This window comes from Pleurodeles waltl, chromosome 4_1 (genome assembly GCF_031143425.1).
Source record: "Pleurodeles waltl isolate 20211129_DDA chromosome 4_1, aPleWal1.hap1.20221129, whole genome shotgun sequence".
NCBI classification, from domain to species: domain Eukaryota; kingdom Metazoa; phylum Chordata; class Amphibia; order Caudata; family Salamandridae; genus Pleurodeles; species Pleurodeles waltl.
In genome coordinates this window covers 299,703,033-299,728,347 of record NC_090442.1, presented here as the reverse complement: position 1 = coordinate 299,728,347, position 25,315 = coordinate 299,703,033, and the positions used below count along the sequence as shown (strand labels likewise).

The window sequence follows — 25,315 nt, the reverse complement described above, 5'->3', positions numbered from 1 at the left end:
CTATTATTACAGTGCTGAAAGTGCTGTAGTATTGGTAATGCATGCACTCTAGACACAGATATTTGGATCCTGTGGCAACAGGCCCACCTTTTCTCAAGCACCCAAAAACAGCACATTGCATCATACAACATAATTCAGCACGTAGCAATACTCGAAACCGCAACCAATTATAGCCAAAGACGTTTGAAATCCTTACATAGATTTCTCACAAAGTAAATTAAAGGCAGTTAGGTACCTAGGTGGGTCACAATTTCTGAGTCAAGTGTAGGGCAGAACTGGGCTTGAACATCATTGAGCTGGTCTGAGAGTGCTGCCTGTCACTGAGGCTGCAGAAGTGACAAGAGCTACTTCTTTCATGACCAAAATGAGCTTCTCTCTATGCTAATCACCACCAAACCACTGACAGCTACACCTTCTGGACGCTGTGCCCGGAGTAAAAAGCATTTTTACCATATTCTATGGCAATTGCTTCATTACTCTTTTTTCACAGTGCAGCATTACCTTTGTAGCCGAGGGCTTTAAACATTACGACATGTTTGCGTATCTCTTATCTCAGAATCTAATGAGGTTAGGTGTGCGATATTTGTATTGATTAAGTTAATTTCCCAAGTGGCCGATTGGGCACATCAAAGATGAATGAATGTATGAACGAGTCAATCAAAACATATTCATATTGAAGAGTGATCTCCGAAGGTACCCCAGTGCTGGAAAGGAGAAAGATCATAGGCATTTAAGTCCATCAGATGGGTAAGGGGTCACAAACCGCCGGATCTTCAAAAGCTGACAGAAAGAGGCCTGGCACCATTGACTACAGCGAGACAAAGGCAGTGAACGGAACAGTTTTGCCACAAGCACAGATACTTGTCTCATAACCTCTCAGGATAGGAAGAGCGGAACTAGACATGGAAGGTCATGTATGCCCTGATGGGCAATCCACACCCCTACAATGTCAGTAGAGACTATGGCCTCCGCTTCCTTGACAGAGGACTGCACGCCATATTAAAGAGTCCCTTCTGCTAGGCAAGGATCTCTAAGGCCTACATTGCACCGGCAGTGAAAGCTGTGAACGTTCCTAAGTCGGTGCCATGTTTGTTGCACCTGCTTTGCAAAGTACTTTGATAGCCGGCAACCACCCTCCCCCAACCTTCTGGGTTGTTGTTGGAAAGCAAACTATTAATGGTCCTGATGTGCAAATTTCCTCCCCGTTCATGAGGGCATTCAATGATCCATTAATTTATTTCCCTGCCTCCCCCGCCATTCCTCACATGGTCTGGCCAGGAACATCTAGTGACAGTTGCCCTGCCCTCAGTAGGGACCCTCACTATGACCCGGCTGTCAGATGGGGTTGGGACACTATGTCAAAAGTCTGAGACGGGGGGGGCAGCTGAGTTACCCTCAGTGCGAACCTGGCGCTTCCTCCAGCTCTAAATGGGCAGGAGAAGGCTGCGCCTGATGGTGCAGGAGAACCACCAGGGTACAATGGTTGCCAAACTGCAAATGGCCTCCTGTAGGCTTTTGCTTTTACTTAGTAGTAGTCAGTGGTGACTACATGAGAAGAACACAACCAAGAGTATAGCCTTCATTAGTGCAGCAAGTGCAGTCGCACCAGGGACCAGGATTGTGTGCGACCCAAATTATAGCTGCCTTTCACAATCAAAACTTGCTTTAAATAGGGCCCAAGGGACCCTTTCTACGCAACCGAAAACAACATAATAACATCCATCGTTACTCATGTTCCCTTCTCTGATAATTGGGACTCCAAAATACTCTAGAACATGTCAACGTACCCTACATTTATGCAAAACTTAAAGCAGAATAGATGGAAACAGGAAAAACATATTATTGCCGCAGAACTGTATTTTACGTTATATATTGAGATATGTGATATCCAATGAGGCAAATCAGGTGTACGGCTTTTGCAAACCTGAAAAGGAAGCAGGGGGCTTTGGAGTAACGTGGGGGTCTCCCATGTGTCTGATGCGCCGGTGTAACTATCTCACAGCCCATCTGCTGGAGCAGAAGCCGGCCTCATTGTGCAAGTAGTTGCCATTGTAATCTGCAGCAGAACTGATTAAAAGTCACTCCAGAGGGGTAGCCTGGACCTGGTGCTCAGCTTGCACAAAGTCAAAAGCAATCACTGATTACATGTGTGAGAAACCTCGGGGCGCAGCGTGGATTGACAGTGCAAGAGAACAAAGCTCTTTTGTGCTGGGTGGACCGAGGTCCACCCCGCAGCAGAAATAAATTAATAAGAGGTGATGAACAAATGGTCCCTTCAGACCTGAGCTGGGAAACCTGCCAAGTGTCTGAGGCAAGCCTGTCTGACTCACAGCAGAGGAGCCGTTCTGAGGGAAACACAATGAGAATCCTGAGCAAATTATCAGAGGGGGTAGACCGGGGATGCCTCAGAAGAGAGCACAGGTGCTGACATTACGTCAGCGGGCAGCCGTACACGTCTGTGGGAGGTGAACACCTGGGTGCAATGGCAGAAGGTTTAGTCTACACACACACTCACACACCCAAAATACTGCACCAACAGCTCGAACAGCTTTGAACAAGTGACTCTGTCCTCCTGGACATCACATGTCTGCATGGTCATAAATCATCAAGGGACAAGGTCCCCAGTAATAGGATATAAGATGTGCCCTCTAAGTAACACTACTGTAGTGAAAATCGCCTCCCAACCATCCACTTTACCCACCATACGTGGGCCCCTTCCAACCACAGAGACCTTTTGTTGGGCAAACTCAGAATCAGATAGAAGTGCGATCAAATCTACAATAAGTGAAAAAATTGAGTACGTTTCACTATATGAAACATAATATACAGTTTCCAAAGTAAATAATAATTAGAAAAGGCATTTCTGGTTACCACATAGAGATCCGATATACTAAAAGGACCAACAAAAGAGAATTTGGGAACACACTGCCAATAGTGAAATTAACAAACAGACAGTCACCTACTGTTCGATCTGACAGCCGTAGGGTGGTCATCCCCCAACATTTTGCTTGCCCCTCCACTTTTCTGACTTTGTTTTTGCTGGTTTTAGGACTCTGCACACTTTACCACTGCCAGGTAGTGCTAAAGTGCATATGCGCTCGCCCTTAAACATGGTAACATTGACTCATCCTCAATTGGCATATTTGATTTACTTATAAGTCCCTAGTAAAGTGGACAAGTAAATAGTGTGTCGCTCTCCTCAACCTAAAAAAATCAGCTCCATCCTAGTAAAGTGCACTACATGTGCCCAGTGCCTATAAATTAAATGCTACTAGTGGGCCCGCAGCACTGATTGTGCCACGCACATAAGTAGCCCCTTAACTATGTCTCAGGCCTGCCATTGCAAGGCCTGTGTGTACATTTTTACTACCACTTCGACTTGGTATTTCAAAGTACTTGCCAAGCCTTAAACTCCTCTTTTTCTACATATAAGTCACCCCTAAGGCAGGCCCTAGGTAACCCATAGGGCAGGGTGCTATGTAGGTAAACGACAGGGCATGTACATATGTGTTTTATATGTCCTGGTAGTGAAAAACTCCTGGACAGCCGCACACAATGGGAGACTAGTTGTGAATTGATGCACCTAGATGGGCCATCCTGGGCAGGATGGGAGCACCCAGTCTCACTTACACTTCAATAGGCTGTGTCCTGTTGCCACACAAAGGGCAGCACCCCCCTTTCCCTCAGAGTGAGTATTTTGCCAGAGCAGGAAGGGTAGGAACACTGTACACTTTTTTGAAGTCTCCCCCACTTCAAGTGCCAAACTGGGTATAAATACTAGATGTCTGACACCAGCCCCTTAGTACACTTCTGGTCCTATGACTACTCTGCCAGGAAGAAGGACTGATGTACTATTGAAGGACTGACACTCTGCTGCTCTGCTGGACTGTTGCTTTGCTGGACTCCTGCTTTGTTGTGCTGTCCTGCTGCGCTCTCTTGCATGGGTGAGAAGGACTGGACCTGAGTCACTTGAACACTGACTGACTCTAAGGGCTAGCTGGCTGGCTTCCTGATCTGAAGTATCAAGGACATAAAAGACTTTCAACCACCCTGCTCCTGCACCTGCACTCTTCTACTCACCCTTCTGTGAGTCTTCCCTGCCAAGTGGTGCCACCCCAGTCCTGGACCCTTGGACGTGGGCCTTAGGTGTTTTCTCCAGTAGAACCGATGCATTCTCTCTTGCCAGAGAAAAAGCAAGGCATTGCTGCTGTTGCGAGGAACAGAACGGAGGCACCACCGCTACTGCATGGGTCAGAACGAATGGAATCAGAGTTGCACAGCTGCTGCACCTCCCATCCTGGGACAAAGCCACTGTAATGCTTTTCCCAGCACAAGTTCCCACATCCATCAACGGCAGCCTCAATACTAACTCAAACCCTGCATTGCAGCCTCTGCGCTCATCGGATCCGACTCATTGCCTCAACTGCATAACGCATCCTCGCCACTTGTCTTCGCATTGCAAGTTCTGGCACCTGGAACCGTGACATTGATGCACAAGGAACACACACCGCAGGCTCGCCCCATATCAGAAACGAAGCTTCGCTGCTGCTGCATGGAGCAGAACTGATGTGTCGTCTCTACTGCAGGGCTCGGAACCGACGCAACACTCTGCAACCAGGATTTAAGGTACTTTAGTTCAGTGGGGCTAAGTGGGTTCCTGTAATCGGCCTGCACTCCATCACATTCGGCCTGAACCTTTGACGTTTTCCTGGTCCAGCACGACCAGATATCCCTGGTTGGCGCTTCTTGCTTTTAAGCGCTACAGTACAGTTTATTCTTTAAAAATTCATAACTCGAGTCTTACTCATTGGATGTTTGTCATTTTGGTCTTGCATTATTTACTAAACGCAGATCTATTCTTCTAACCAGGAGTAGAATCTTTTTATGTGGTAATTTCACCTTGTTTGAAGTGTTGCACACATACTTTTATATTGCTTCAAAGTTAAGCTTGAGTCCTCTGTGCCAAGCTACCAGAACGTGAGCACAGGTTAATTTAGGGTTGCATGACACTTACCCTAACTAGGTTTGTGGGTGCTGCTTGACCAGGGCTCAAACCCCAGTCAACCTGCAACCCAATTTCTAACAGCAGTCATAGTAAAGCAAAGAGTATCTACATCTAATATCACATTCCTGAGTCAAGCAGCTTAGGAGGTCATCAACCCATATGTTTAATTCATGTTGCTACTTAAATAATATAGTGACAATTTCACCATTCATAAAAATACACATACATTTCTGCTCCGCAGGAGCTGGGAAACTAAATCAGGAGAACTGTTTACAAGTGTGACAATAAATACAGGCACCCCCAAATTAAATGCATTAGTGCAGTAGGAACCCTATGCTCCGGACTGACACTATTTAGGAACAGTTCAGAACTGATCCTATTCTCGATGGTGAACAATGCCCCATTTCCTGAGATAGGTATGGGCAGGGAATGCTTTTACTCATTGCTTAATTTGAGACAATGATTCAGCACCAGCACTTAATTATCAACACTGGCGCTTATGACAGTCTGCCATTTGGTGGCACTGTTTGTCTAATTTAGAAATTAGCACAGCAACAGTTTTTTTTAATTAATTCAGTATACATTTATGACTAATAATTACCACCAAAGCCATTCTCACAGATTAATGCCCTGGCACTTTTCTGTTTTTACAAATTATGCACTGCATTTACTACTGGCTACAGTTTGACCACCAGCAGAAATCTAGTGCTAGTTCAGCTGTATTTGATCATAGTTGCATTTGCCAGCAGGTAGCATGGGTGGTATCTTGCTGTTAAAAATATCCTCCACTTAATACTATCACGAAAATTACCACTCTAACAGGAATGAGTACTTTGTCCAAATGTCAAATCACAATGCGTTGCACATAAACACAGAAAATTCAATCAGTTCTTTAAAACCAACTTCGTGTTCATCTGATCCCTGGCTGTCACAGTCCAAACAGGGTATTCAGTATGCTACGACAGTATATAAAGAGAAGTGCCTGGCGTTTAGGTAGTGGTTTAACACTATCCCAACCCATCATCAGACTATTCGATCCCTCGATGCCCAATGGCATTGTAGCTTATCTGCCATACATCTAAAATAAAATGATAATTCTTGACCCAAAACAAAGTCTAGCTGCGGATCCGTCTTCAACACCGCCGTCTATGAAAATAAATGTCCTTCAAAATGGAACAACTATTCGGTAACAGTCGTTCAAATAAGTCAACAAATTGCTTTATGGAAGGGCCAAGGATCACACTGTTTGATCTACAACAAACTCTTCTCCAGTGACTCAGTTACGGACAACCCTGCTCACCTATCGTTGATACATTTTAATAATATATTTCCCCTTCAATTCCTCTTTTGGTGGCATTAATTTTATTCAGAGGAGTATGAATCCATTCTTTTCTAAAAGACCAATCGGTTCATCTAATAAAAGACATTCAAATCGACAAGGACATCCTTGTCAAATGCTTAAGGAGATTAACACTGACCACCCTCCGTTCCAATAATTAAATTAAGCTGCGTTGTAATGCACAACTGCATCTTCGAATAACATTTTAGACATCATACTGTTGACTTTTGTCCATTCCTAAAAGTATCAAGTTACTCTGAAGGAATAAACGGACACAACCTTAAGGTGATCAGCGGAGCATGAAGGCACATTTGCTTCTTGCCCTCATCTCAATGGTACTCATTTTCTCAGTCTGAGAGCTGCAAATGGCTACGTAAGTCCAGCAGAATTTGAGTCAATGATCTGCACTGTAGAGACGAAGTTCAGTCCACTGACATATATTAACTACCACACTCTTACAAGTCGATGTTTTCTACTGTCCCTTTAAATATGGGTATATTTTAAAAAGTGGACCATGAAAATGGAGGTCCAGGACAACGCATAAGACAATCCATGGGCATTTTGGATGCTGCAACTACTCAATTTTTATCAGTTGTGTGATATCAGGAACGTGCAGTAATAAATGAGTAAATCTCACAGGAAACCATTATACATGACAGTACTTTTAAATGGATATCAAAAATAAGGGCACAAGTCATTTGGTCTACATGCTTTTGAAGATTACATAATCAACAGTTTAATAAAGTTTGCAGAAAGGCAGCTCTCATCTCATAAAATCATCTTCCAAGTATGATACAAAGGCGGGTAGGACCATACCTTGCTAGCTTTCAGTATCTCGCACATCAGAGGCAGCCCTTGGGTGATGAGTTCCTCAGTGTACTCTTCTTCTTGAATAGACTTGAACTCCTTCAGCAAGCCCTGGATCAGAGGTCTTCTGTGCTGCTGAAAGGAAACTCTCAGGGACTCGAACCATGTGTGCAGAGTCCATGGGACACCTAAAAACGATACATGTAGAAACACGTGACTGTAACTTAATATAATACCTTAGGGGGAATGTAGAATAACACGTTTTCAAAACGAAAACACTACATAGTCTTTCTCCTTCAACTGAGACTTTGGCACAAGAGTGGAAACCCTTCACCATATCACTGATGATGAGTAGCACATCCCCGGTCAGTGACTATTCCCTAAGTAGAACATTTCTAGGCAGGTTTGTCTGATATCTTCTGTGCAAAGCTCTAGTATGTCCTTGGTCACAAGAAATATGCCTTTTTGATCAAGAGAAATCAGAAACAGTAGGCAGGAGGATAATTACAATCAGTGTTCAATCCAGAGACTACTGAATACTGTCCATCTCTCTCATAGACACCCCCACACACAAACATTTACTGCAGCTTCTCTGGAGCGTGAAAAGGGTGCCACTGTTGTAAAAGTCTGACCAAATAATAATGAATGCACATTCTCATTAATTGTTTTTCTGTTTTTTTTAAATCACTGAACAGTATGTTAGGACATACAACAATAGTTCTGAGACATGCAACAAATAGAAGTTGCACAACACATACCTGCTCATGCGTGGTGAGGACTAATGCCTGACTGTGAGAAATCTGGGTCACTGGGTCCCTAGCTAGTCACAAGTTACTATGTCCCAATTGCAACAAGTGAGGTTTTTTTGTTTCTAGTGCTGTGGGGCTATAGAGAACGGACCCTCAAACTAGGGACCAAGTCCCTGTTGAAGTATAGGACTCAGTACTCAGTAACACAACCAATAATACACTCTAAGCCAACGTCCAGGCAGTTTGTTTTGCTTAAAATTGAAACATACTTTAATACACACAAAATTAAATCCTGTGCACAAAATAACAAATATGTACAAAATGGCAGGTGGGAAAACCAGTGGTAGCAGCTCGAAAGGACAGGAGGTAAATTTAAAGGAAAATCTACTAATACTCTAAATAAAACTAGACCCTATATGTGTGAGGCACCCATAACGGAATGTGCACCAGGAGAACCTCAAACTTTAAAGCCACTATACCCCATATATTCTGATATCGAATGTGATACGTAACTATAAAAATTCAGAGCTGCTCACAATACAATCAATGATGAGATGATCATTTCAATATGCATATCCTTTATAATGCTTTTGGGACGGAAAAGGTCTCCGCCTGGTAATGCGTATGCACTCCTGCCCTGAGTGCCCCAACTGTACTGATGGCTAGATCTCTGATGCTGATTTTTGTTGTCATATGGAGACATGGATCATGCATGTGCACCATGACACAGGCCTGTCTCACTGATTGCTGTCAACAGGGAGGGGCGCCCAAAGTGCTACGCTCATAGTGTTGGAAGGCTACTTCCTTCACCAGGAGTTAACTTGCACAAGCCCAGTGGTGGTAACATACTGTGGAGTGAGCAGTAGTAGTGAGCAGGTTCTCTTTAACCTGTTTCACTGGAATGAGCCCTCCAGGCTCACACTTTAAGAGCTCTGCTGCTGTGTGCTTAACTCACCCCTTGGCCTACATTGGGTTGATGTGGAGTGCTGCACATCTTATGAGAGGTGTATATTTGCTGGGTGTATATGTGCCTGAAAAGGATGCAATACAGGGATAATGCGGCTATGTGCAATGCATGAAGTCAAAATGTATGTGCTGGATGTGTGGGTGCCTCTGACTGGTGCAGTACATGGAGGATACAGTGCTTTGCAGTGCAGTATGTGTATGTTAATTACTCATGCTGTGTATATGCTTGCCTGTGAGTGGTACAATACATGGCAAACTATGGGTTCCATTTAGGGAGACCCAAGGCTACATAGACAAACTTGAGGAGAGGAGGTAAAGGAGTCCCCCCAGACAGATTTGTCTATTGCTGTATTGCTGTCAGCTGGGTGGGATACACTGGAGAGGGGAGTCCCACACGTCAAAAGGTGTTCCTTCATTCAACGAGCGGTCACAAGGAAGAGCCTGGGTACATCTCAGGAAGTGCAGAGGAGTAGGCACTACAAAATGAAGCAGACCCCCCAACATAGACTCAGACTTGAAATCACATTTGGTTTGAGGAAATGGACAATATGAAGGGAAGCTTGAGACCTTAAAAACTGTCAACTGCTAGCAGCTAGATGGGCGGTGTGAGGAGGGGAAGCTCTGCAAAACCTCTGCTGAATTTGGTGACACTCTTTTGCGAGAGAAAGGCTGCTGCGAAGTGAGTTGTGTGCATTGCTGCACCGATTAGGCCGAAGCCCATGCATACTGAGGAGCGACAACTCCATATCTCCATGCTGTGAGGGCTGTAGTGCTTGTGTATTGGTGAGCCACAATCCTATATACCAAGGGGGGCCACCGCCAAGGACTTCGCTGTGCCGATCGGGCCTGTGTATAGTAAGGCTACGGTGACCCCGTATGCCAGAGAGGTCACTGGGTCAAGCAAGACATGTGACATTGGTCACTGCTGCAGCAGTGAAGTCACCATGGTAAGCCCAGTGTACCTGCACCAGAACGAAGGATTCCCACCAAGATCTTTGCACCATCCCCCACTGTGGAACAGACTAGAGATTTACCCCAAACAAAGGAGCCACAAATAACCCCCAGTTGCTGCAATGGAATGACTGCATGTGGAGACTATAAGAGTGCATCTCGCTTGAGCCACATGCAGCAAATACCCCTGACTCAACTGCTGCCGTTCAAGCACCCATGGAAGAGGGGGGCTCAAGAACTCTGGCCCCTCTGATCCTGCTGATCCTGCTGGTACAAGTAAGACTGATTTCAGGCCAGTTGGCTCCGGAAGAATTTGCTTGCTAGATAGCGCTGCAGCACTGGAATGCTGTTGATTTTAATATAGAATCAGAGTGGACTCTTCAGACTCGGACTACTAGTGGAGCTTACCCTGGATGTTGCCATTCTGAATGGGGAATAACCACTATCACTAGGAGCGACGAGGAAGTGGGACACAGGGAACTGCATATGAAACATTAGAGCCTGATATTTATACCTACCTCCGCCCCACCCTCTTCGGAGAAAGCTGTGTACAGATTGGGCCATGCTTTTTGCTTTTCCTGAGAGTCAGTTGCTGAAGGGGTACGTGGCCCAGTTTCTCAGAATACATACTAGGTCAGGCCCAGGGACATCAGCAATAAAAGGCCTCACCTCTATGGTTGGGCCCAGGAACCCCTACTTGATCTGTAGCCCTATCAAAGTGGTTCTGAGAGCTGCATTACCACAAATATTACTATCCCTTTAATTTTTAGAGGTCCAGGCCAACTCAATATATACCAGTTCAAGAAAGACCACCTTGCTACTGTTGTATTGGATTAACCAGCAACCTCTAAAGGCCACATACTATAAGTACACAGTGCAAGGTCAGTGCTAGAAGCAACTAAACCAGACCAAAACCTTCTGTCTGAGTCACTAATGCAACACTCCGTGATATGTAGGATGTGTTAACCATTCTCTGGATGCAGGTGCCCTTGTGTGGGGCATGAGTTGCTCCTGGAATCTCCACAAACCACAAGCCTCTTTTGGTGATGTTGCTATAGCCCCATGAGGCATCACTACTAAAATATGAAAATTACCAAGGAAGCCTCAATGCTGTATCACGCCTTATGACCACAGTAGTCTTCTTTGAGGTGGCTGCCACAGAAAATATTTTGGGCCTGATTTAGGTCTTGGCGTTGGGAATACTCCATTACAATAGTGATGGATATCCCATCCAACTTATTACGATCTCCATAGGATATCATGGGATTGTAATAAGGCGGACGGGATATCTATCACATTTGTGACGTAGTATTCCCCTCCGCCAAGACCTAAATCAGGCCCTTTGTTTCTGATTGCAGTTTTGTTTCCACTTTTTCCCATATGATGTATCCACTGGTGTATACATGAGTGTTCCTTACTTTCCACAATGCACTCGGCAAGGGACCCTCACCATCTCTCTATGCCATGTGGTCTGCTCAGTTTCTCTGCCCTGCTTGATAGTGTTTTCTATGCTGGGTAATAGATCTGGTGCCCCCACTCCTCCCTGTGCTCCACTCTACACAGACATGGATATAGGAATGATAGACAGAGCACTGGTTCTATGAGGCTGGTGCTCTGAGGAGTCTCTACCACAATCGCCCACTCAGACGAGAGCCCGGGGCCCAATCCAGGCAATGGCAGAAGTTCCAGGTGTTAGCACAGCGTGAGGGTCCAAGATGGTAACTTCCACCTTTAATTAGGGAGGAATTCTGAATATTGTGAGGCTGTGCCCTAACTGGCTATGGACTCCCTGGGGTGAAAAAAAATTATAATATTAGGGACAGATGTATGCAATGAGTGCTGCTGACCCTCAGAACAACCACTGCAACCTTTCCAGTGCCATGCTCCAGCCACCATCAGTGACCTCTTAGGGCCTTTTGGGTCCAGTAGTCCAGATGGTGATTTTCCAATGACTATTTACAGTCATTCGTGCTGTAGTTTCCTCTTCAGTAGAAAATGTCAGCTGTGGAAGCCTAGACCTTCACTCTTGTCCAGCCATATTACTCGCCAAACTTCTGTGTTCCTGGCAGCATAACTACATGGTCCTCAAGGTAGGCCACATATCTTGTTTCCTCTCTACATGCACTCACAGTTTTCTCACAGACACTTAAAGGACTTCAGACACTTGTATAGTATCTGGGAACCCATTAGAAGCCCTCACTTCTTGAGCACCCCCTAACAAAATGCTTCACAAAAGTCCCCTGCAGGCCCACCCTTTACTGTCCCTGTGAGAAGGCATGAAGCTAGTGCACGAGCTCCAGCCAGACCAGGAACCAGCAAAAGTCCCAGCAGGACATGTTCAGAGTGGTCCTCCAAATGCCACAAAGGGGTTCATCAACCTTGTGCATTGTCTTTTCCCTTCTGTGGTCCTCCTACTTCTTGTCTGTTCTTCCACATGCATGGATTTAAAATGGAGGTGGAAAGTCCTAGTAAGTGGGAGCCCCTACCTAATCCATAGGTGCCATGGCATTTATTCTCCCTTAACAGCCATTTCTAGTGATCAGGTCATTGTCTGTCCAACTCCCCTGCTTAGCAATATGGGCAGAATTAAAATGGGTCATATCCCTTCCTCAGACCTAAACTCTGCCTATTCAGGTCTAAATTCTTCTTTTCAAACTTTAAAACACTCCAAGTGGTGAATGGAGTCAGAGGTCTGCCTCCACCCACTTTGTCCCATGTTCCCAAAGAGACAACTAATTTGTTTACAGAGATTTCACCCTCCTCTCTTTCACTGACATGAGGAAGTCAGTCACCCATGATGTGCCTATTGTTTCAGGTAGACTTTGAACTTCCAGATGGCCAGCAGAATAATTAACTTGCCCATTAGGGAAGGTCAAATCATGAATTACATTAGTGTTAGCTGAGAGACATATGTCAAATTTCAGAAGTACATAAACACAAGAAGAGTAAGTCTAATGGTCTTATTACGATGTTGGCAGGCTGCCTGCCAACCCTGTGAAGGGGAGACCACTGTGGAGCTGGCTGGTCTCCCTCCTTGCCCTATTGCAAGGTTTCCACGAAATCTTAGGTTTCCGCCGGTTAGCCGAGTGAAAACCGTGTGGTGGCATTGGCCTCCTCTCCTCATGAAGACAAGGCCAATGTCGTTGCACAGAGGGTGTTCCCAGCATCCCTGGAATACACACTGTCTGCCGTAGCAGGCAGTGTGCATTCTGAGGGTGCTGGGCCGGGGGGTCCCTGCACTGCCCATGCCATTTTCAGTTCATGGTGGTGTTTCCCGTCGTGTTCCTAGTGGTGGTCCCCATGCGCTCCGACTGCCAGGGTCGTAATTTGGAGGTCCGACTGCCACCGTGAGTCTGGCAGTCTGAAGACAGCCAGTCTCATAATGAGGCACTTAATCTTGATATAACTTTGAAACCCAGAAATGTATAGGGCGAGATATGTCAATGACTTTCCTACCTCATGCTAATGAAAATTTATATTTTATGTACACTTCCCCCAAAGTATAAAAACTGCTCAAACAGTAGACATTGGGCACTACATCCAAGAAGAAAAGGAACATTTTTTCTTGAATTAGCAATTGAATTATAAAGTTGTATTAGGCTAGAACTAATTTAATCTGGGCCCCAGGTGCCACATGTACCTGTGTGCAGATGCCAAGATGGTCCCGACAGGCAATACTTCTCTGTTTTTACAAATGTGCACACCTGTTTTTTTTTTGTTCTGTGTAGGATGTTCATGTAGATCATGCAACTAAAACTCCTAGCTTTGTCTTATTTGCACATTGAAATATTGCCACTAACACTTTATCAGTACATGCCATGTTCAGCAATGTTGATATGGCATTGTTTATCACGGTCTTTTGAGTTATTAGATCTGATCTTACATTAGTGACAAGCACTGAGTCATATGTATTATATAGTATTCATGTAAGCGTGATTACATATACAAGATGCATTGGTATTGCGCCATTGTCAAATGGATAAAAGAGGGCTGATTGTTTGCACCATTGCTATTTTCTCTTTACTTATTAGATTTTCCCCATTTTCTGTTGGAAAATAACTGTCCTCCAAAACTGGGATCGAAGCACCTGCACACCCTCATGTACGCAGATGATAAAATTCTCTTTGCCCTCACTCCGTTAGGCCTTCGGAGAAACCTCAGGGCATTGCACAAATAAGCTGAAAAGAATTTCGTAAAGATTAATGAGGTAAAAACAAAAATTCTACGGTTTGGTACCTACAAAAGAGGGCTGAAACATATTTGGTAAATGAGGAAGGAAAAGCTTTAAAAGGTAAAGGGGATCTGTTTAGGTAGAACCTGCTACAGCAACTTATGTGGTAAGTGATAAACTGCACTTTACAAATTTGGACAATAAAGCTCTGATCCACTCTAACTCTTTCCAGCATTTATATAATTTCATGGGAAGAGGGCATTGTAGTCTTCAAATGAAATTTTTAAAATTAAAGTCCCTCCTAGGATACGATATGCTATGAAATATACACTAATTGCAAATTGGTCATTTCCTAATGCTTATGAAGGAAAGATTTAAAATATTTTTTTTTAGTCTAAATTCCACAATCCCAGTACAATTTCTTAGACTTAAGCTTGGTCTTTCTGGTACTTCTGCTCAAATTCTTTCTAACATAATTAGGTAGGGGTATAAGCTTCTGCATGCACCAAGGCCATCTGAAAGAACCCGCCTTAAGGATGAGTTTGTTAAGCAATCCAGTGACTACACAGTTTTTAAGAACAATTTAAAAAGAGCCTTAGAATATTTTAACTGTAACATGGACCTTCTTAGTTTATGGTCCTACGGTCCCGGGCATCTTCTTAAAACACAGACTGTATGTTTATGTTATTCTCTAGATATGGGACACTTCACTTGATTGAAAATGTATAAAAGCATATGCTCTGATATCCCATTGGCCCGGTACAACCGTATCTCTCTTCTCGAATTTCCCATAATGTTAGAAGTTGTATTATTTTTTTCCATAGGGAATGTACCTCTTAATGACCTGATGATAAAATGGTGTGGACTCTTCCATTTCTCCTCTCTGTAATCTTTGTCACACAGTACTTGAAAAGTAGCTTAGAATAAGATATTTAATTCCAATAATAAACAACTATGATACGGATACACATCAAGCTCTGGTGCAATTGCTCAGGAACCCTCCCAATGAGCACATTTATCATAACATATATACATTTTTAAGTGCTTTCCCAATTGTTTTGAGGAACATCCAGTCACTACCACATTACAAACAGTATCACTGGCAGGCACTTTGAAGAGACAACTCACCCAGGCTTCTAATGTCAATCGTTACATCTACAAATCCATGCTCCGCACTGTGATACATGGCTTCCTTCAGAGCCTTCAGCTTGGCTTTGCTGCTGCGACTGGGACACAAAGGAGCAGGCTGTGTCAGATCAGTTCCCTCTGCCAATATCTCTTCCAGTGACAAGATGTCACTCTTCCCCTTCTCTGGCTGGGCCAGCAGCTTCCGAAACACATTCCTGTCAAGCACAGCGAATTAAAATTAGGACAGAGAAAAAGGAAGGTGTTGAGATGATTTTTGCTGTAACCTATGCCTGGGCAAGGAATGAGGTGTCAAAGAAACCAATTAACCTGTGACACAGGTGCATTACAGTGTATACCTAAGACAATATGGAAGAACTGGATCTGCTTCGAGTTCAAAATAATTGCTAAAAGGGCAAGTAATGTATGAAACAATTTTGTCTGAGCTGTTTAATGAAAACCTTTTATGGATCATAATTTGTTGCTTACACAAGTAAACCACGTTCAGTGCCTGAGAGCATCACTTATTATGTAACGCTTCGAGAACTAAATATACCAAACGTGGTGCCGGATCATGCAAAGGATGTTGGGAGTTTGGCACTGTTTCTAGGTAAGTTGGATTCTGTGCCAGGGAATCTACACAAAGTGATCAGTGCATAAACGACATCTTGAACCAGATACTTGAGGTAAATGCTGTTTTAAAGACTGTTTGCAAATTGATCACCACTTGTGCAAAACAGCCTTTTACCACTGCAAAACTGCACAGCACTTGCACAATTTAGCTATTCTAACAGCATGGTCTGGATCTGACTAGATTTACTAGTCGGTATGCTGCTGTGTTTTGATGGTATAAAAGCCTTTGACTCTGCAGCACTAGAGAAATACATAGCTATTGTGGTACAAGCCTTCCTGTTGTGTAGAAGCAGAAATACAACTGTTACTAGTTCAGTATGTAACTGTGAGGAATAAAAGTAATTAGAAACAATTTAGGACGAACAATTAGACACTTTGGACTGTGGTGTTGGTAATGAGAAAACACAGGCCTGGGGAATTATCACACTTAGCGTGGCCTTGCACCCCACTCAAGGGCGTGAGTAATCTCAATATAACACACTCCATTGTGTCTAATTGCTGAACTGATTCCCCTCTACCATGCATCTAATTATTTCTGTTACTGCCCACTGGCGGCCGTCCAAATAGTAAAGTTGCCTTTATTGGTACCCATTAGCCTGAAAAGTGTTCCCAGTCTGCCCATAATGCACTTTTACAGCTTTGCTGCAGAAAGAGAACTAAATGACTAGTCTGCAGAACCTTTAAAGAGTTCTATAGTCTCGCAGGTGAGCAGTGCGCCAAAACAGAACGTCAGCTGTGAGATGAATTGAAAGCACGTTGTCTTAAATAAAAAGATGCAAAATAGCACCGATATAGACTGTAATATGCGCTTAATATGGCCTACAGTTCCATGTTCATTTCCATGTCAACATCCCAATCCCAACATTTGGGATGTTGGCATGGAACTGTAGGCCATATTAAGTGCATATTACAGCCAAAGGCAAAAAGGGCCAACTTAACAAAGAAAGTCAGTAACTTCCTCCTGTAGGATTATTCCTGTTTTAGGTCAAATTTCAATATTTCTTAGAATTCACATGGAATTCTAGGGGTGCTGCTTGAAAGCTAAAATAGCAGTAGAACCCAGTTAAACCCAGGTAAACACTCATTTGTTACAGGAAATGTAATGCACACAAAATGTAACCATTGAATATTTATTAAAGGGCAAATCAAATGCACATAAGTGCAGTTGCAATTATTAACTCTGCAAGTATACATCTGTCCTTGGGAAAAAACAGCTTCTGAAACACCACGATTTTTAGAGGTGTTATACCCTTTTCCTGCAGTGAAAGGTGATTTACTTCGGCTCTTGACAGAAGTTAGTTTCCGAGCATTTTTAGGTTGGCAAACTGTGGGCAAGATTTACAAGGCCCTAGCGTCTCCTTGCGCCTCATTAGCATAATTAGTTTTACGCTAATCTGGCTCAACAAGACAAAAATCGCTGCGCCATATTTACAGTGACGCAATGCTACCATTGCGCCACTTTGCTACCCCTGGCATCACATTATGCCTGCACCTTCCGGTGTTAGGAGGTCCGCAAAAATAGTGCAATGAAATCTACAAGATTTAATTGCGCTATTTTTGGCGTCATTTTAAACGTCTGAGCAAAGCAGTTGTTAAAAGGACGCACCCATTGAAATCAATGAGCTTCCATGTACTATGCTGAACTAGCGTCAAAATTTTTGACGCTAGTGGAGCAAAGCGCCACAATAGCATAAAAATGTTTGATGTATTGGCCTAATGTACACCATGGTGCGCTGTATTATAAATACAGCACACCCATGGTGTCGTTAGTTTGGGGGGAAGCAAGAAATCTGGTGCATCACTATTGATGCTCCAGATTCTTGTAAATCTGGGCGTATGTTTCCAAGGTCTGCAGACACCCACTGATTTGCTTACTTGTAAGGTATTTATTGCTTAGCGTGTGGACTCACCTTGGAATGGCAAAAACTAACTTCTATGGGCCGTTTGACTCATGGATACAATTACATAATATTGGTTTGAATGTACATGTGAATAAATCAGTTGTCGATTGCATAATCATGCTTTGTGAACTACAAAGCTGAATTTGCGAAAAAAAAGCATTTATTTTTACACACCGGGGCTCAAGCATGTGAGAAACAATTTGTTAAACTATATAATGCCCAGGAACTGTCCTCCCGCACAGCCAAAACAACGTAGCTCCTAGAAGTAACCATTTTTCTATGAAGACTCTCAAGTTCACCCTTGTTAAGTAGGCAAAAGCACCAAGGCTTGCCCCAGAGGAAAGCACGTGATAACCATAATACATGAACAGCAACTCCAAAACAGTATGTCAGTTATGAATTGAACAAGAAATTCCCAAGTCTATTTAAATGTAAGGAAGATATTGCAATGTTTGAAATGACACAAATAAAGTTATTGTGACATAGGGATCAAGAGAATTTAAAAAACATTGGGATCCTGTATAAGTTAGATGCAGTTTTTAAGAGAACACCTTTCAACACATCAATGAGCTGGCTGTGATTCTTACACAGGGGTAGTAGTGAACACCAGTGTATTCCTAGTTGCGCTGAAATGAAGAAATAACAGCAGGAAAGAGAATAGTTTAATAAAATGCTGTTCTTCAAAATGCTATCCATCCTTAATGCAGGACTTCACAATGCAGCCCCGCAGCTCCTCAGAACTGCAACTGCACGATGCATTCTCTATTTGGGATCTCGCATTGTCCGCAAGCAGGATTTAAGGGAACTTAGGGCCATTTGTACGAACACTTTTTCCCATTGACACAGAATAGGTAAAAACCTTTGCTACATCTGGCCCTTAGTCCAGTATCCTGACTTGATCCCTGTACACGGCTTACACTCCACTGTGATTGACTTGAAGTTGTGACTTCGTCCCAGTTCAGTGTAACCAGATAATCACAGTTGCCGCTTAGTACTTCTAAGCACTGTTTTCATCTAAATGTTTAAATTGCATATCTGCAGTTCTACTTATAGGATTTTTGCCCCTTTGGTCTCAAATACATTATTCAAATTTACTCTATTGTTCTAAATTGGTGTGGGATTTGTCTTGTGTTGTTTTTCACTTTATTACTGTTTGAAGTGCTGCATAAATACCTTACACATTGCCTTTAAGTTAAGCCTGACAGCTTCTGTGCCAAGCTACCATAGGGTTAAGCACTGAATGATGGGAGGTAGGGTGAGACTGCAAAATACACGTAAAGATCCTAGCCCTCAGAATAGAGCCCATTCTCAAAAACATAATACATCCCTCTCAATCAGAATTTAGCAAAGGGAGATTCAGCGCAGATATTATCAGACTTTTTAGCCATTCGATTTAAATAGGCAAGCTCCTGCAACAACCAACCTGCGTGATAGCACTGAAGTGCAGAAAAGACCTTTGATTTTAGTATCTTGGACCTTCCTCCTAACGTCACTCACCTTCTTCAACTTTGGCCCTGCTCCATCGAAAATGTTCCTTGCTCTATACAAAGAACCGAAAGCTAGAATAAACATCAATGGAAAGTTGTCTAATCCTTTTTACCTCCACAAGGAACCAGACAAGGATGCCCTCTTTCCCCTGTACTATTTCTACTAACGCTAGAACCCCGACTTACATTGATCAGAGAAAATCCATTCATCCCTGGCATTCCTTTCTTATCAGGCCCTCAAAAACTAGCTGCCTATGCGTATGAAATCCTCTTTTATACCAGCTAGGCAGATTCAGCCTTGCCGCACATCATATCCACCATCATCGTCTACTCTAAGATGTCAGGATACTGCCTCAACAAGGAAAAGACAGAGGTTCTTCCTCTCAATGTGTACTGCAACAGTTCACACATCAGCCCCTATGGACTCAAATGGACCCCATATAAAATAAAATACCTGAGTATATGGTTCACCCATAACCTTAAGGACTCCACTGATCTCAATGAGAAAAAGATGTTAGATAACATCAGATACAGCTTAGACAAATGTTCAACCAGGTTCATTACTTGGTGGGGTAGAACAGAATCTATCAAAATGATGATTACCCCTTTTTAATCAGCATTTCCCCCATATACCTCTGAGACACATTTTTTACAAAAAAGTTCCAGAATGCATTGGCTGGGTCCAAACTGGAGTGGCATTGGTAGCAAATAAACAATGGATTTAGTCCCAGATTTCTGTACTGGGGTGAATGATTGCCATTGTTTAGCATTCCGTCCTTCACTTGTTCTTTTTGCATGTGTCGTCCTAAGTGGGATGAGTATGCCCAGATGTGGGTCTCGTGCTCCTTATGCCACTAGAGTCAATCTAGCCTGGCTGATGAGCGGTAGTACCATGAAATCGGTACCAAGATGCTTGTTCCGGTCCAGGAAGGATCTGGCCTGGCAATTCTGGATGGACTGTTCCCATTGGAAGTAGGTTCAAGGCTGATTTGCATATGGCTGGGTCCAAAGTGGAACGGCATGGGTAGCCAAAAAAACTGATTTAGGCCCAGCTCTCTGTACTGGGGTGAATGTTTTACATTGTTCAGCATTTCGTCCATCACTTGTTCTTTTTGCATTTGTCACCCTAAGTGGAATGGGTATGCCAGGCGTGGGTCCCGTGCTTCCCAGGCCACTGGAGTCAAGCAAGCCTGGCTGATGAGAGGTGATACTGGTCCAGGAAGGACCTGGCCTAGCATTTCGGGCTGGACTGTTCCCATGGGGAGCAAGGTCAAGACTGAGTTGCAAATGGCTGTTTCCAAACTGGAATGGCATGGGTAGCAAAAGAAACATTGGATTTAGGCCCAGATCTCTGTACTGGGGTGAATGTTTGACATTGTTCAGCATTCCTGGGACGACTATGCCCCGGCGTGCGTCCTGTGCTCCCCATGATACTGGAATCAAACTTGCCTGCCTGGTGAGGGGTGATACCCTGAATTTGGTCCCAGGATGCTTGTTTCCAGTTCAGGAAGTATCGGGCTCAGCAGTTCGGGCTGGACTGTTCCCATGGGGAGCAGGGTCAAGCCTGATTTGGATATGGCTGGGTCCAAACTGGAATGGCACGAGTAGCAGAAAATGATGAATTTAGGCCCAGATCTTTCTACTGAGAGTGAATGTTTGACATTGTTCAGCATTCCGTGCCATCAATTATTCTTTTTCCAGTTGCAGGTCCAGTCAGGTCCAGTTTCAGTAAATTAGCTGGCCAGTCTCAGGGAGGCCTCTGGAGCTTATTGTGTCATCACTGTAGCTCAGAACAGGAGGCCAGCAAACTGCCAATTTGGAGGCACTCAGGTTAGTCTGGGATGAAGGGAGCATGTCCGATCTTCCTACTACGAGACCATGGCAGGCATCAAGCAGCAGGGCAGTCCTCAGAGGAACAAGGCAGTTCTTCTTCTGTAATGTCCACAGGTTCAGGAGTGTGCTGAAGAGTGGCTCTGGAGGTCCAGAGACTTTGAAATGGCATCCTGGGGGATTCTCTATACAACCCCCATCTGGTTCTGGGAAGTTCTCCCCCCTCCAGCCCCCACCCCACCCTCGTCCAGGCTCAAAGACATCTGGGGTGACAGAAAACTAGTGTCAGGTACCTTTGTGTCTGTGCTGGAAGCAGCCCTTCAAAATGGAAGTTGAGCAAGGAATAGCTCCATCGCAACCATTCTGGCAGGATGGCTCGTCCTGCCAACACCTAGTCCCCCTTTGTTTCACTGTCTGACAGGAATGCACAAAGGCCAACTGCCAAGCTATTCACAATAATGTGACATAGGACACAGACAGCAGGCACCAAATGGTTAGGTCAAGAAAATGTCTGCTTTTAATAAGGTAATCTAATGTTATCCAATAAGAAAGATAAGCCTTACAGTAGTGAAAAACTAACTTAGGAGTTTTTCATTACTAGGACATTTAAAACTTAAAAATATATGTCTTACTGTTTAAATACAATGCACCCTGTCCTATGGGCTTTTTAGGGTCTACCTTAGTGGTGATTTTTATGTATCAAAAAGAAGAGTTTAGACCTGGCAAAAGGTTTATTTTGCCAGGCCATATGGGCAGTTTTAAAGTTTTAAAACTGCACTACAGGCTGTAATGGCAGGCCCAAGACATGTTTTAAAGGGCTACTTAAGTGTTTGGCACAATGAGTGCTACAGGCCCACTGGTAGAAATTAATTTACAGGCCCTGGGTACATGTAGTACCATTTATTAGGGATGACTAAGTAAATTAAATATGCCAGTCAGGTATAAACCAATAGTGCCATGTGTTAAGGAGAGAGCATAATAACATTAGCACTGGTTAGCAGTAGTAAAGTGCACAGAGTCCTAATGCCAACACAGATGAAATTCAGAAAACAGGAGGGGTGAAGGCAAAAGGTTTGTGGGAAGACCACACAAAGAATGACAGGTCTAAGAGGTCCCAATACACATTCTTGAAGGTTGAACTATTAACAGCCGCAGGCAGCTGGAAACTCAGAACTTTTGGCAGGAAAATGGTAACTTTCCAACAGTGGCATTCTCTGAATTGCAATCTAAATTCTATTAAAGAATATTTTAAATCACAGTTGTTTTGAATGTATACAGCATGTCCCTATTTGCATCCATTATGAAGTTAGTACTTTTTAATCATAATATGGTAACTCAGTCTAAGCCTATGGAAGAGATAGGCCTTGGAATAGTGAAAAACAACTTTAGGAGTTTTTGACTGTCAGGACATGTAAAACTTAAATTTACTTGCCCTACTTTTTAAATACCATGCATCCTGCCCTACGAGCTTTTGGTTGCCTACCTTAGGCCTGATGTATAAGTATTAAAAAGGAAGGTTTATACCTGGAAAATGGTTTATTTTGCCAGGTCGAAATGACAATTTAAAACTGCACTACAGGGGGGTTCAGTGGAATGCCAGAGACATGTTTCAAAAGGTTAAAAGGCTACTTTAGTGGGAGGCACACTGTGTGCTGCTGCCCACTAGCAGCATGCAATTTACAGGCCTTTGGTAGAGGTAGTATCATTTACTAGGGAATTACAAGTAAATTAAATGTATCAGTTATGTGAAGGGTGCCATGTTTTAAGGAGAAAGCACAAGCCCTTTATTACTGGTTAGTGGGCCTAAAGTCCTACTGCCAACAAAAACAAGTTCAGAAACATTCAGGGAGCCAGATTTTGAAAGGCCTTTGTCAGATACAGTTCCAGGATTGCCCTCCTGTAAGAGTTTGAGCTCCACAAAAGGGATTACTTAGGAATGTGGAAACACTGACTGGGCATAGACACGAAAAGTTTCTGCCCAACAAGAGAACCTTGGTGACCGTGAAATCCGAATTTTCTCACTCTAAGCTTTTCCTGCAAAAATGAACTGCTTCAAAGGGACCTCGTCCAATGGCTATCCAACTCTCAGAAAACTGCGCCAGGCATAGCCTGCAACCATGGCAAGCTGGAGGCATTTGACTTACAATTCAGGGACTAGAGTTTGGCTTCCAAATCTGAGACTAAGTCAGAAGGTAAAATCCTTTACTGGGACAACCAGCATGAAATTTCTGACCACTTATCCATCAATGTCAACCTGAAGTGCCTAGATCCTGGCCCACCATGAACAGGTTGTTCTGATTGGTGCGCTACATTTTCTTGGCCAAGCTCAGCAATTCATAATTAATAGTACCAAGCATAGCATTAAAATAAGACATAATTAAAAATATTAAAAATAAAAAATAGCACCATTTTGCCTTAAACCTATACTTCTGACAATCAATAGTACAATTGTCAACTTCAAATCAAAGAGCAACACAATAATTAAAATATTCCATAATGTAAAATCATGGTAACCACATTAGGTTAAAAACTAATCAGAAAACCTAGACAAAGTTGAAAACAGGAAAGATAATGAAAAAGTAAAAAATTGGATTTTCATCACCATGTCACTGACATTTGAGAATCTGCCTTTCAAAGTAAGTTAGGAGTATGTCCCCTAAAGGAGGTTAGCTTTGCACTTATAAACCTTTATGGAAATCAAGAACGGTGATCTGGAGCACTCTAGACTCAATTAACAAATAATGTTCAGATGAAAATGCTCTGAAGGGGCTAAACCTTAAAGCCACTGATGGATCTGGCCTAGATCCTGGTCCACCATGAACAGCTTGTTCTGATTGGTGCGCTACATTTTCTTGGCAATTTTGCCCTACAACAGTAAACATTTTTGTCCCTGGTTCCCCCTACTTGTTCTTGATTTTAGTTGTTCTGGTGTCATTTTTTCTTTACTGACTCGTTCCCCTTTTTTAGAAAGGGGTTTTTAATTTTTTGGCACTGTTAAATACTTCATACACTTTTCTTTAAGTTAAGGCTGTCTGATGTATACCAGAGTTACCGGGGTTGAGCCCACGTTTATTTATTAGATGTGTGTTGCACTCAAGAGGATTTTGGATTTATTTTTGGGAAGGACACAAATTCTCCCTAATAGCACATTTTCCTACGGCATATCACCATATTGCATTTTCAACTGCAGTACATAGCGTGATAACATTTAAAGCTTGTACACCTATTACTTTTGCACTGTTAAAGATATGCCAATACTCTCATTGGGCGCTGTGTATCCCATGTAATGTGTCTTATAAATCAGTCTAAATGTTTTTGTGGGTGTCCAACATTGCATAGCCCTGGGCTTGCATTGTTACCTGGCAATTACAAGCTTCTCATAATACAGGAGAAGACAGTGGTTATGGCAAATCCTGCTTCTTTATTGAATTACATTTTTTGTAAGACAGGTGAAAGCCTGCTTATTTCAATAAGCATTATTTTATGAAGACCTGCCATGCTTATGTTCTTAATTATAGAAACAGAATGTTTGAAGACTGAGCCCAAGAAGACAGCAGTCTTTTAGTTGAATTTTACTTTCATATTTAACTTAATCTGACAAAACTGTTACTTTCAATTTTGCCTGTTTTAAGCCCAGTAAAACCAAATGGTTGTAATGTGACGCCTTTTACACAAGCTAAAAGCATTGTAGGTTTTGTAGGGATCTGTTAAGGAATTCTATGCAAACCATCTCATGGGACTGGAATAATTGCTCTACTTACGGACTGATTGCTTCATCTGAGCGATGCAGTATAAGATAGTTTTTCAGTGGAATCACTATAGTCCTTGCTAGTGGAATAATTGGTTTCCGGAAAAACTCATTGCTTCCCCTGAGTGACCCTATAAAAGATGAGCTTCCAATGGTATCAGTATAGTCACTTCTCTTTTTATCTGTTACTTTACATAACTGTTTCTAGAAATTTAAAATAACACAAGAACAAAGAGAGAACATAATTTTTGTTATTGTTACATACATTCTATCTTTCAGAGTGAGGTTTCAGGTAATCTATGCATGAATTATTATATAATACAATACTCATTTGGAATAATGACACATGAATTATTTGCTGCACTATTTTCTGATATGCCATATATGACATAGATCAATTCTATTGACTCAAGATCAGTTCTGGCCCGGGAATTCAGATGTTTCAGAAACGTACATAGTAAAAAGATGGGGAAGCGATCTTCAATACATTTATTTTGCACAGGTCTGTTTTTGGGATAATTTTGTGAAAGTGGGACCAATCGCATAATGTCCAATCCATAGAGGTATACAGACTTAAATAAGTGTAACCTTTGCTCACTGAAG

At 42.9% G+C, this 25,315-nt stretch overlaps 1 protein-coding gene across 2 annotated transcripts in view; it reads right to left on the bottom strand.

Annotated features, from left to right (window-relative positions):
- Positions 1 to 25,315, bottom strand: part of ABTB3 (ankyrin repeat and BTB domain containing 3) — a 635,003-nt gene that overhangs the window by 46,178 nt on the left and 563,510 nt on the right. For both annotated transcript variants that reach the window (XM_069228380.1, XM_069228381.1), the window contains exons 10-11: positions 15,117 to 15,331; positions 7,161 to 7,339 (exon numbers count right to left, since the gene is read on the bottom strand). In XM_069228380.1, the coding sequence (XP_069084481.1) occupies positions 7,161 to 7,339; positions 15,117 to 15,331 (394 nt within the window). The remainder of the gene's footprint in view (positions 1 to 7,160; positions 7,340 to 15,116; positions 15,332 to 25,315) is intronic.